At 39.9% G+C, this 13498-nt stretch overlaps 2 protein-coding genes across 3 annotated transcripts; one reads left to right on the top strand and one right to left on the bottom strand.

Annotated features, from left to right (window-relative positions):
* The first annotated feature begins 141 nt into the window (after positions 1–141).
* On the top strand, positions 142–6284 carry LOC149096173 (mediator of RNA polymerase II transcription subunit 20-like). The gene is made up of 5 exons (XM_089281028.1): positions 142–1002; positions 1396–1544; positions 2125–2288; positions 3696–3785; positions 4754–6284. Exons 1-5 carry the CDS (start codon positions 989–991, stop codon positions 4964–4966), a joined length of 630 nt encoding a protein of 209 aa, XP_089137154.1. The 5' UTR covers positions 142–988; the 3' UTR covers positions 4967–6284.
* An 831-nt stretch (positions 6285–7115) lies between these two features.
* Positions 7116–8955, bottom strand: LOC149096174 (uncharacterized). 2 transcript variants are annotated; one of them, XM_089281030.1, is made up of 3 exons: positions 8729–8955; positions 8050–8317; positions 7116–7309 (listed from the first exon to the last, which is right to left on the bottom strand). In XM_089281030.1, exons 1-2 carry the CDS (start codon positions 8825–8827, stop codon positions 8084–8086), a joined length of 333 nt encoding a protein of 110 aa, XP_089137156.1. In that variant the 5' UTR covers positions 8828–8955; the 3' UTR covers positions 7116–7309; positions 8050–8083. The 2 variants fall into 2 exon arrangements, with proteins under 2 accessions (XP_089137156.1, XP_089137155.1); XM_089281029.1 differs by having other exon boundaries at positions 8081–8317; positions 8729–8935.
* Between the last annotated feature and the right edge of the window lie 4543 nt (positions 8956–13498).

A 13498-nucleotide genomic window follows, 5' to 3' on the forward strand; every position in this document is an offset into this window, starting at 1 on the left:
GTGCGTTTTTTGTCATGAGCCCACCAGTTTACGACTTAAAATAAAGTTACCTCACCTCACCTCACCTCACCTCACCTCACCTCACCTCACCTCACCTCACCTCACCTCACCTCCTCGGACAAATATCCGAGCATATTTCGGCGCCAAATGGAGGCTATTGTTTTTTTTGTTTTTTTTTGAATCGTTGCTTGATAAATTTACACTGGTTACCAGTAAGATATAGAATTAATGTTAAAATTTTATTACTTACTTTCAAAGCCCTCTATGGCATGGCACCTAGTTACATCATTGATTTAATTCATATTAAGACTATTACACGCTGTTCGCTGCGCTCTGCTGAAGGTGTTTTATTAAAGCATCCTTCGGGGAAAATGAAAAAGTCATTTGGTGACAGATCCTTCAGTGTGGCTGCGCCCACTCTGTGGAACGCTCTTCCTGTTAGCCTCCGCATGATCAAATGTATTTCCACTTTTAAGTCTAATCTTAAAACTTATCTTTTTAAATTAGCTTTTAATATTTCTTAAATATGTGTATATAAATAAATGATGTAGTGTTTTTTTATTATTATTTTTAAATTTTATTGTAGATTTTTGATACTTGTATAGTTTTAGGTTATTTATTGTTGTAATGCGCTTTTAATCACCTGGTATGTTAAAAAGCGCACTATAAATCAATAAATTATTATTATAATTATGCATGCGGTTTTGAAAATTGGGGAATATCCCTCGGATATTCCCCAGTTTTAGTTGGGGAAAACGTGACGCATTTAGACCAATCGCTTCAGGTTGTTGACATTTACTCGGCACTTGCGCACCTACTGGAACAAGGCTTGACTTAACCAGGCGTTCCAACCGTAGTTCCAACCGCGCAAATGAGCGGGAGACTAAGTTTTAAAGATGGCCGCCAAATAAGTGTCCGAAAGAAAGTGCAGCTAAATTTTTTTCGCGTCTGATTTTCACACGTGCCGTGTAAAAGCTTATTCTAAAACATGGGAGTTACTTGGTGAGTAACATGATAAGTAGAAACTAGCTACACAATGTTTCGTTCACCTCTTTGGGTTCGTAAACTTCTTAAATACTCGTGTGTTAATTGACCATCCATACATGATCCAGGCGTCCTTGCTAAAGTAGTGATCAATGTTAGATATTTCCAGACTTTTCATTTTTCTACTATACCTTCTCATCTACTCTCATGGCAAAGTTTATGCGAAGGTGAACTCTTGGAAAACCCTCTTGCGTACAGATCAAACATTATTGAAAAACGTTTCTAGGACTCTAGCTAATGTAAGCTTAAGTCTACGTCTACTTTCGGCTGTAAACTTAATACCACATTCTTGTGGCATTTGAATGTGATTATTTAAATGGTTCACCTGCTTTTATCTCAATGAATTTCAAGTGTAATCCCTGTGGAGTTACCTGAGGGTAAAAGTGGGCAGCAAGCTCATTTAGTGGAAAAACTACAAAAACGTGCAGAATTAATGGGTGCCCAGAAGACTGGTAACTGGTTCGTCAACTGTGAGACTTACCAAGCGGTAGCAACCTTTAGTAAGTGTTCTATATTTACTTGCCTCATGTTGTGATTGTTCTAAAAATTGTGACTCAGTCAAACTTCTCCACAACGACCACCTTGGGATGGAGGAAAGTGGCCTGTGTGGAGAGGTGGCTGTTATGGAGAGATGGGGGTTTAATATGGCAGTTCTTTGTTTTCGGGGGTGCAACATTGGTGTATTTAAAAAAAATTGTGGCGTATTGGTAAAGTCTAGGGTGTCTGCCCGTCCATTAAAGCAGTGTTCTACGTGTGCCCTGCACTTGTCAGTGGTATATGTACATATAATCATGTTTGTTGAGGTCAGTCATTCTACAAGCACCATGAGGAGTTGAGAACAATCTGTGTGACAACTCAAGAATTCTGGCGTACCAATGACCACTTAGTACCAAATTGTCCGTGACTTGTTTTTAATATTTATTTAGTAAATAGATATTTACTTGGTGAATTGGGCCCGGGTGTATTGGACATTCAATTCATGAGTGTGGTAGTTGCAGAAGATAGCTTAGTCTGCCCAATCAAAGCACGTGTTATACTATACTTATGTTCAAAAAGTGCTTTTTGGTCCTGTTTTGTTAGACACGGCAAGTAAGCTGATCCATCTGATACATAGCACAGAGTTTCCTTACACATCATTTGCCGTTCTGGAAACTGGAACATGTCTTGTAGCAGATTCCGGTTTTGATTCATTGATGACTAAACTGAAGACATTCTACACTCCGAGAAAAACATCTAAAATAGAGGTATTTAGTTCCTGCTCCCTCACATACTAACTTATGCTATCAGACGCTTGACTTGTATTTTGCTTGTGATGTATGAACTGTAGTATCAGTGTTTATTTTGTATCCCTCCTAACTTAAACCCTGCATTTTAGTTTCCAGTCCTCAGGTTAATTACAGGTTAATGCACTCAGTGAGTGAATTATCAGGATTTACCTGCATGAGTTCACTAACAATGAAGGAGAAATTTCAATGCCGCATGAGGCTTTGCTGGGTGCGGTATTGAAAATTTCAAGTTCATTGGTAGTGAACCCCAATAATTCATGAGCAGTGAGTGCATTAACATTTTTATTATTCAAATTGAATACACTGCACAAAGAAACACTGCATTGAAACCACTATATTTGAGTCAACCGAAGCCATAGTGTAATGACAGTGGTGTGTTGAATTTACACCATGGCTATTACACCATGATAATGATGTCAAGGTGGTTGTTTTGTCACAACCCAGTATCACGTGTTACAAATCAGCCAATCAGAAGATCGAAATTTGTACAGTGTATGAAAGTTGCATAATAATAGTTAAGCACTATTTGAATCAGCATAGAGTGGTTTTCACTTGAGTGTCAAAAAGTAACAAATTTTGCATGACTTTGCTCAGTACACGATTGTCTCAAAAAACTTGTGCCACTTTCTCATTCAATCTGAAAGGAAACCAAAACCAATTGTGACTCACTCACACTTGTTTTCCCGCACTTCACATCAGCTTCATGCATTTACTTCAAGTTAAGATTGGTTCATATTGTCTGAGTGTGTCCTTTGTGATTGGCTAAAGTGATTACACTGGTTTTGGTTTTACGACACTCAATTGAAAACTGCTCTAGTTGACAGAATATCACCTAGTCTTTTCCAGGCTCTTGGTAGTTGGGGATGAGCGGAAAAAAGAGGGTGAGCAAGAAAAAAAAACAAGGGAGGACTAAGTGCACTCGCTCATCCCCAACTGCCAAGAGCCTGGAACAGGCTAAGTGTCACAAGGTTGGGTTGCCCTAGCCATTTTTTGAACTCATATACCACTCCTAAGTGAGGAGACCAAGAGGCACTGCAAGAACACAGACTAGAACACATTCAGGCATCTTGTCACCCACATTCTGCATATAAATATAGCATCACATAAATAGAGCGAAGTCTTTGCTACACACAGTTTGTTGTGGTGCATCAAATGGGTGTGCTCAACTATAGTTTACATTGCATAGGGAGACTAAGATTTTTCCTCTTGGATGGCTAGGATGGTAGCCATCACATGTCATCCAGCTCCTTGTATGTGCAGTTAATTTTGTAAAAACGTTCTTGCAAAAGGTAGTTCACACTTTCACTTTAGTTATATCAACACTGACCATATAAAATGCTTTGACTTTGTCTTTCCATTTTTTAGGCAAAAGGGCAACGATACGAGTATGGAGACTTTGTTCTGAAGTTTGGTCAAGTTTCTGCTGGCCCAAGCTTCAAAGGTCTGGTTGTGGAGGTAAAACAGACAATTCGTTTATTTCTTTTTCTAGTAGCCTGTGAATAGGCTCTCTATTCGAGAATGGGGCGAAGAGAAAACGGGAAGAAAGAGGATAGAAGAGAGAGGATGGGGAAGAGGCCCGGCTACTCAACCCCCACCCCATTCTCCCCCTCGGCCACTTCACTCTCAGCCTGAACCGTCTTTGCCCTTCCAGTCGGAGCCTGCTCACCAGGCCCCAGTTGTTCGAAGGCTGAATAACGCTATATCCACCCGATAAATCGCTATCCAGTAGATAAGTGTTAACAAAACAAACCACGTTATCCGCTGGATAGTGATTTATCCGGTGGATAGCGTGCCGCTCCGAAATTTCCAACTTTGACTTTTCAAACTTTTTGCTACACCGTAAAACAACGTAAATTGTTATATAGCTGGCGTTTTTCGGGCAACAGCGCGCCCATTCATTGGCTAGTTCGTGGTCACACATGTCATCTAACAATAAAACTGTTTACCGCCAAATGCCATGAGCGCGTAACGTTGCAAAAACTATGACGTCAAACGGAAAACAGTTCACTGTTACCCGCGAAATATTGACCGCTGTTGCACGTGATCAGGGCGTGCAGTTCAAGGTGGCCTGATGCTGTCGCTGGAATCTCGGCGCGTTTTTCAAAATTTGCTTTTGTTTTGTTTTGTTATATAACAAATCACTTAATGACTGGTCGTCTCGGAAAACATTGAGATTCTCGGGAACAAAATTCACTGTTCCCCTCGAGACCAGTCAATAAGTGTTAAATGTTAACATTGCACAAACAGTATTTGCGTCCGAATTGTCAAACCCACGCTGCACCTGATTTGAAGCACGTTATTTGCCGGCCTTGGTTGGCCTCCTTCGGACCGTATTGGGAAAAATTATGCCCTCCGTCTTAGTTTTTCTCAGTACGGACCTCCTGGCCAGCAAATAACATATATGTATTTTACGTGATTTTCAGTTGGAATATCAGCCGTGCATGGACGTTCAACAGTGCTGGGGTTTGATGACTGAGTTCCTGTCAAGCTTCATGGATCCATCATTCACTGTTCCTCTTCCTCCCAAGTGCAGCAACAAAAGCACCGATCTGTTTTGCCCTTCAGACACTATACTTCAGTACATCGAAGTGTTCAACACCTACAGAAAATCAGCCGGAACACCTTTATCTCAATGATCGTGAATTCAGTTTTAGTATTTAATACTTTTGTAAACAACGTGGCAAACATAACGTGATCAGCCTACCTGGCAGTGCTGTCGTAATTTGAGCGAGTAAGCGAACGAGCTGCTTCCCTGCCATGTTTGATGCGTAAACAAAAGGGGGTCTGGCGAGGCTGAAGATAGACTGTTCTCAAACCTCTATTTTCTCGTATTTTTATTCGATTGTTGAACGCGTGGGTAGAATTGCGAGAGAACTGGACGCCAGCGCAAAACGGAAGCATTGACGGGGTAGGGGGTAGGGACCAAGCTAAATAGAGGGCATGTGCCTATATTCTTCGTTTAGCTCGCTTCGCTCGTTTCCCCGCCCCCACCCCCTTCGTGCTTGGCGCTTGCGCGTGCGCTCCCTTCGCTCGCTTTTTCCGTCGCGTGCGTTGAAAAATAGAGTTTGTGAACAGTCTAGGCTGAAGAATGAACTTGTAGTTCTCTGACCAAGTACGCGAAAGAAATTATTCAGCGCTCGCCCACAAAAACGCCCGTACTGTTTGTTCAAAGAGTGATTAAGGTTATTCGTGATCAGCGCAAATTTTGATTTCAGTACATATCGTAACTTTTGAGTAGGAGTTTCTGTTTATATTTTTCCCTTCAACTTTGACTAATTTATTTCCAACTCTTTAAACAGCAATCAAAAACGCGATCATAGATGATAAATTTAAATCTTTTTATTTAAGGTTTAGAGAAAAGAACATAAAATCAGAGGTAATTTTTGTCGTTCGCCTTTTGCCGTAAATGTCATGCTAAACCTCTGAAGTCTTTGAGCTTGCTTGGACGATCCGTATTGAAGAAAAACTTAAGAAAAACTAGATAAACTTGCGCACAAGAGACTCGACTTATCACCGGACACATGTAGGTTTATGTTTTGAAGGTTTTGAGTAGTTTACATGACGTATGTACAGAGCACACACACAATGTGTAAACAACAATGTGTAAACAATGTATGCTCAATGTGGGTCCGTCAGATTCGTTATCAGGCGTCCTCGCCTGATAGATATTTTGAGTGTTGTTTCTGTTATCGATCTCGTGTGGAGAGGCATAATCGGACCTAATATTCTATTTTTGAATTGTCTTTTGCCTCTGTCAAAACGAGTCTTCGTGAGAAGAAAACCATTCATATGAAAATGAGTTCCACCTACAGGTTCATTTTCATGCAAATCAAACTTATTTTCACAAGAAAGATTTTAAACGGGGACTGTTTTTGAAACAGAGGCGCAAGGTAATTCGGAAATGGCCTATTGTCAAGACGAAAAAATATATATATATGCGCTAACAGACGGAAACGTATGCGTATGAGACTTGTTTCAATTTTTATGATTGTTTTCAAAGACAGGTAATTTATAAGGGAGTAGATCCACGATAATCCTACTCAAGTTATTGTTAGACGTTGGTACCCAGTTCTTCCACGGATGTTACCACGCGCGTTGCTCGCGCGTTGCGTGGATGTTTCCTGTAGGATGGAAAATGCCTGGAAAAACGCTGAGTAAAGTTCGCGCCACAGGATCGGCTAATTCTAGAACTTCCGGGAGTCGCAGGTATTGGAAGTGATCTAAAAGTAATTGGACCTTAGGAACACGGCCCATATGGGGGATAAACTGTATAAAGAGGGTACAACATAGCTTTTTCAATCCCTCATTCCGCACTATTTTCGCCTCAATCCCGCCATTCCGCCCCACTCAGGATGTTTATCCTGATCCCACCTGTTTAGAGTCGCAGGTCTCCGTGTAACATCCGTAACCTGTGATTTTCTGTTTTTCAACCCGCATCCCGCCGTCAACTTTAAAACTATCCCGCATCCCGCATGTCAAAATAAGCAAATCCCGCTCCCACCGAAGTAGTTTTATCCCCAAACCCGCCATTAAAATTTCTGTCATTCCGCATCCCGCCTGCATTTTTAGTCTCTTCCCACATTCCGCCAAACCCATTTGGACCTTGTAAAAACCTTTATCCTCAGTTGTTATTTATGAATTGTAGCTTGAGAATCAGAATTTTCCATATGAAGACGAAAAGATGCTTAAAAGTTTGCTTTCCAGAGAACCTTTCAAAACATGGCGTTGCAAAATGGCTATGGTTGGAAAATGTGTTTAATAACTTACAACTGTTTGGAAACAGACTTCGATTTCGACATCTTTATTGGAAGCACTCAAGTACAATATTTTGAAACAAGGTCTCTCCAATTCTTGTGGCTGGCACTCGAATCCATCAATGCATAAACTCAGCTAAGCCCTTGCATAACCAATTGTCGACGTTGGACAAACTTGTATGGCCACTACTCTACATTTACGCATCAGCTGTTGGTTTGTGCCATCTGTTGGTAACAAAACACATTTACATAGGCTCAGAAAGGTTGTCCTGAAAAAGTGTAGGCGCGATGCTGATAGGCGTTGTTACCCTTGCTGCCTCGAAGCGCACGGTGTTTTCTGCTCGATGGAAAGGAAAAGCATGTATGCCCCAATTTGTGCTTTTACTTCTATCGCCCTGAAAACCATAACTTGTAATACCTTTTGGTATTTTAGTAAGTAAAGTAAAACGATTATTTTTTCAGAGTAACTCTGTGAACTCTGTAAATAAAACTGCTATCAATAGAAGCCCTGCTAAAAAAGTAACACTTTATAAACCTTACAATATGCTAAAAAAAAATTAGATAAAAATTAGTTTAAAAGGTTAAAAATATAAAACTACTCGCGTTTCGCTTTTTTATACTTCTGTACGTCGGGCACGTGATAAGTTCTTACCCCCCCCCCCCCCCCACCCCTTCCCCCACCTTCCTCCCAGGGGTGTAAATCGTTTGCTTTGGTCTCTCGCAGGCGAATGTCTTGTCGTTTTACGAACTTGTCTCTAACCACATTGAAAGCAAAAATTCCGAAATAAAGATGACAGCATCTTAGAGTAAGAACTTCTCTTTTTTTTGGAGTGGGTGGGTTGTAAATACTGAAGACATTCGCCATCCGCGACAGGCCTCTTAGGAAAACAGACTTTCGTCGAGTTCCGTCGAGTTTCAATGCATTCCTGAACGATCGAGATTTATATTCTTGCATAAAAACTTACCGTTTCTGTGGAGAAGAGTCTCTATTCTTACCTTTCAGTCGTCATTAATTTCGCGACAAGCAGTCATTTCACACGGGCAGCCATACTCATTCTCTTCGTTATAACTGTATAACTCTTCACCAACTTCACAGGGTCGTATCCGGCGGCGTTGACACATGGGAAAGCACGGGTTGGGACGCCCGTACCCATTGCAAAAGCAAAGCATGCTACAGTTCTCTTGTGGAACAAGTTCACCGACAGAGTATGGCTTTCCTTCGTAGTAACAGCTCTAAAAAGAGAAAAAAAGCTTCTAACTGCGGCAAACAAAACTTTATCTTACATAAAAATGTTGATTCCCTTTGTCCGTGACAGATAGGGTTGTTTCGAAGCCCCAGTTTATTTTTAATAAAATCGTAGGATCCGAGAATCGTAGGTCTTTAAAACTGTCTTTTGTCTGCGAATTTGACGGTCTGGTGGCGCCGGATAATAAATTACCAAGAGTCTCGCTTAATTTATCTAAATTATTTCCTAGAGTTTTGTTAGAAACGATAAGTTGGTAACAGAACTTGGTCTCGTGTAATCGCTTCCGTAATCATACCCTTGAATAAACTTGTTGATCGATCACTACAGTCTAATATCGTTACATCGCTTTTCGTTATATCTGATATGGCTAATATATCGTATAGTCATGTGTATTTACCTCAGTCATGGCCTCCATCATTGGATGGCTACGGACTTTAGTAATTCCAGTGAGTGCCACGATACACATCAAAAGGTAAGAAACAGTTTTTGAAACCATTTTGAGCAGATGTTCTGATTTGTGCGGCCAAAGTTTGAGATGAAGGCTCTGTGATTAGCGACTCGTTGTTCTAATTGGAAATGTAATGAGAAACTAGCGAACAAGAGATTTATAACGAGAACCTAATGACTTCTTTTGAAGTGGCCACGTAAAGAGGCTCGGTGGACATGTCAATTTAAGAGACAATGTTTCCGGTGAACTGTCTCCGGGGTATGGTTATTGGTACTCGAAACCCCACGCTTAAATTAATTTTAGAACAAAGCTTTGCTAAACAAATCAATTAGGGTCATTGGTCACTGAGGGGATTTGATAGATATGTTGGAATGTACGGCAAACGCCACGGATTGCTTGCAAATAAACACTCTATTTTATGCTCACGACCCACGTCTAAGGACTCTATTGTTTGATTACTATCTTTGATCCGTAGCATTTCATTACAGGAAAGGTTTATGAAAAACTCTTCAAACTCTTAGTTAAATTAGCGACTAAATTGGGCGGAATTCAGTGAGTAGTGTAATGTGTGTATTTCTAACAAAACTGATGTCAGTTTGTTTGTCTCTTTGCTTCCTGAAAGCGATCTAGGCCTAATTAAAAACATTTAAGACCAGGCGGAAATTACGCTCCACTCTTAGCTTTATTCTCTCGACATAATTATAATTATGATTATAATTATAATTATGATTTATAATTATAATTGTAATAGAATTATAGCTATAATTTATAACGCGCAAACTTCTCTTCTCCCCCTATTGCTCAGTCGTACATAAAAGTAACGCAAAAATTATCATACATTACAGAATGTAAACGTGGAGGCTAAAATGACATTACTTTAAAGTAAGTCGTTTGATAAAAACACAAAACGATCGAACACATAAGTGAAAAAAAAGTATCACTTATATAATGTGTGTTGTGTCTGACTCACAAAATCTGCTCTCAAATGTGCGTGCGCTTGCACCGCTCAATCTCGGCGTCCGTCATTGGAAAGATTTCCAGCCCAACTTCAAGTATTCCTTGGAGGCGCTGTGAGATTTGGGTTGTTTTCAATTGAAAAGAAGTCCCAAAATTCCAGTTGGAATGTAAAAGGAACTACGTGCGAGAAATGGGACTTCTGAAGAATAGTCCCACTTTCCCGCCGGGCCGTTGAGAATGGAAGTTTGTTGTCCATTTAGCGCTTCCCATCGTTTTCACAAATTCCAAGCTTTTCGGCGTTTATTACCTTGCGCCGAAATAGATTCATTGGTTCCTTTGTTGCACCATGATCTGAGTGATCTTGGATCACTGATCTTGATCCAGATCACCCCAAAGAAACGCACCTATAAATAAATGGTGAACGATACCTATTTATTATAAAGATTTTTGCATGCATATTCTAATACATCACGTTTATTTTTTTATCTGTCACCTTTTAGATGGTTTATGATAACCGAAACTCGTTAGACTCCTTGTGGACGGTCGTGTGCTCTGTATGATTAATTTCTCTCTACTTTGGTCTTGTTTTTGTCTTAATATTGAGATAAGGTTTCATTATTTTTTATTGATGGAAAGTATTAGGACAAGCCTCCCACATGGAACCAGCCGATCTATTTGTAGCTCTTTCCCAATACTTTAACAGCAAAGGTATCCAGTGTTATCAAATGAAATACCCTTAAAACGTCTCATAATACGGGAAAATTACTTTATTGAAATCACTGGAAGCCTTCACTAAACGGTTCCCGAAAAAAAAAAAAAAAAAAAACACTGAATACAATTTGCAAATTGTGATTAAACACAGTTCTAAGAAGCCCTGGTTCGTCATACTGAAGAAGTGTAAATAGTTCACAAGAGTTAGAATTTCAATGCCATCAATATTTTACAATTATCAAAGAAGTCTTTATCATACAGTCCACACTATTGACGAAGTCGTGTTAAAACAATCCCGCAAGCATTTGCTTTGCGACACTCAGTTTTCTGACGCGCTGAATGTTATCTGTACCACGCTTACACAAATTGCCTGTCTGACCAAATTCACTTTCGTTAAATACATCTGTAGTCCTCCGAAGTTGACAGATGAGCTGCAAAATGAAAATACATCACATGAGCGACGGTGTAGTAAGGAAAATTATATTTTTGTTAAAACCTGTTAAAACATGTATGTCTACAGACTCTGCACAAGTGAATATATGAAATATCGTACATTTTGACCGCGGAGAACGCCTGAAAAAAATTCAAGCCTGAACGAAATTCGAACCCATCACCTCTGCGATAAGCCAACTGGGAGCTGGTCACATTGTGACTTCGTAATATACCCGCAGATGGTGAAGAATACAAGTGTATATATAAAATACTCATAAGAATACAAGTGAATATATGAAATATCATATCTCTGGACCTGAATTTTTTTCAGGCTTTAATTTTACAGCTGCTAAAGTTGTGCCACGGTGTATAACTGCGATGGTCAATCATGTCTTCATATCTTTCTCCGCAGTCCAAATATATGATATTTCATATTTCACTTGTATTCTTCACCATCTATGGGTATATTACGAACTCACAATGTGACCAGTTCTCAGTTGGTAGAGCACTGCACCGGTATCGCAGAGGTCATGGGTTCGAATCCAGTTCAGGCCTAAATTTTTTCAGGCTTTAATTTCACAACTGCTTAAGTTGTGTGTATAGCTGCGATGATCAATCCGGCATGTCTTCATGTATGTCTACAGTCGAACCTCCTGGCTCCACTAACGACCACCTCTTTACAACGGCCACTGCCAGGTTCCTTCTGTCCCCAGGATGGCCGTTATGGAGAGATTCCATTGTAGTTCCGAAGTAGTGTACAATTTCCGATTAGTTAAAGCACTAAGCTATCAGTGAACAAGGCAGAACATTTAAAGATTTTAATTCAGGCACGTTTAGTTAAGCCATTTTGGAGGGGAGGGTATATTTAAGGAGTTTCATATAGAGAGTGATGGGGTTAGTATACTGAAGTGGGGTTGTTTTGGATCATAAATCACCTATAGGGTATATATAAAATAAGATGGTGGACTTGGGTAAGCTTGCAGCCACAGAATACGCCGGCATTGCCTTCTTTGTGTTTTTTTTGTTGCTATATATTTTAGAACTCCAAGAGAGGATTAATTAACAATTAGATTATGAGCTCGAGATTTCTATGAGGTGACAGTTGATGAGGCCGAAGGCCGAATCAAATATCACCTCATAGAAATCGAGAGCGAATAATCTAACTGTTTTAGTAGAATTCTTACTAAAATTTACTTCAAATAACGGTTTCCAATTACTTGACGTATAATTAAACTTTGCACCTGAAAAAGATCGCTTGGATTGAATTGTCATTTAAAATTGAAGTTGTGTGCGCGCGTGCATCAGTTTTTTTCAATAATTTCTACTTTTTTACAAGTCAAGAAACCGTAAATGTCCTTCGTTTACACTTCTCAGGAATTTACCTATCCATTTGCATCAAAATTTTCCTCCAAAACTTTGGAAAAACAAAAAAAAACCGTCGCTATTTCCTAGACGACCTCCAGCCACTCTCACTAATGGCTGATAATGTTCAATGGCCCAGCCAATCATATTACAGCACTCGCATTAGTGTACTAGTAGAATGCTATTAATTACGGATAGCATTGCTATTCTCCCACGTTCTCTTTCATATCCTTGATTCTTTACTGGTTACACTTGGCACAGAGATAGAAAAAGTTCTCTTTTCATAACACACACAAAGGGTGAAGAGAGATCTCAGTGCAGTGTTTTTGTGTTGATAAATTACCAGGACTTGTCATCTAGGGAAAGCGAGAAAAGAGCAGCTGGAAGGAGTTCTTAAAGTTAGGGGGGGAAGCTCAGTTTAGCGTATAGATCTTTTACAGAAGTTGGTAAGAAAGTTTTGTGAACTTCTTTGCTATTATTTTTTGATGTGTTTTTATTATGCTATAGTCCGAGTCTTACCACTAAGGACTCTTCAGAATCGATAGTGTCAGATCCATCCTTGTCAATTTCATTGAAGTATTGTTCCCGTACCGCGCGCTCAGATCAGTCGCCAAGGTCATCGAGTACTTGCATTCTTATGAAAGAAATATCAATACGGAACGGCGTTATGAACCGTGACTTGAGTCAAATGACAGGACCTACTCATAGGTTACTCAAATACCATGTGCTGCCATGTTTGGAACAGCTTTCCCACGAAACTGAAATCTGGAGAGACCATCTCAGGTGTTGTGTAGTAAGAACATTTATGCAAGATGAACCAAATCCTGCGCTGTGATTGGCTACCTGGCTTGAGACTACCCGTTGTGTCCCGCAAGAAAAAAATGCCCGTAAGCCATATGATAAATCCTTTATTGACCACAGTTGTTCGGTCAAGATGGCTGAACTGATATTGGCCTCGTTCTTTCTTCACGAGTTTATGGACCTCAATGCCGTCTCGGTCCATAAACATGCAAAACAAGCATCATTGGCTTGTGTGGAGCGCTGCTTTCATCAAACGCTTCAAGTCTACCTCAAGCTCGCTCATAATTTTCATTTTACTTTGCTTGCACCAGGAATATATATTTTCGTGCCAAAGAGGCGTATATCACTTTTGGGGCCGATTTTCATTTTTTGAAGGATTGAGCTGATTTTTTTGCATACATTATTTCTCCAAAACGAAGCCCAAATCACCAAAAACAATTACGGAACGATGCTTTT

This window comes from Orbicella faveolata, unplaced genomic scaffold (genome assembly GCF_042242905.1).
Source record: "Orbicella faveolata isolate gen_17 unplaced genomic scaffold, um_ofav_v1 contig_48, whole genome shotgun sequence".
NCBI lineage: Eukaryota > Metazoa > Cnidaria > Anthozoa > Scleractinia > Merulinidae > Orbicella > Orbicella faveolata.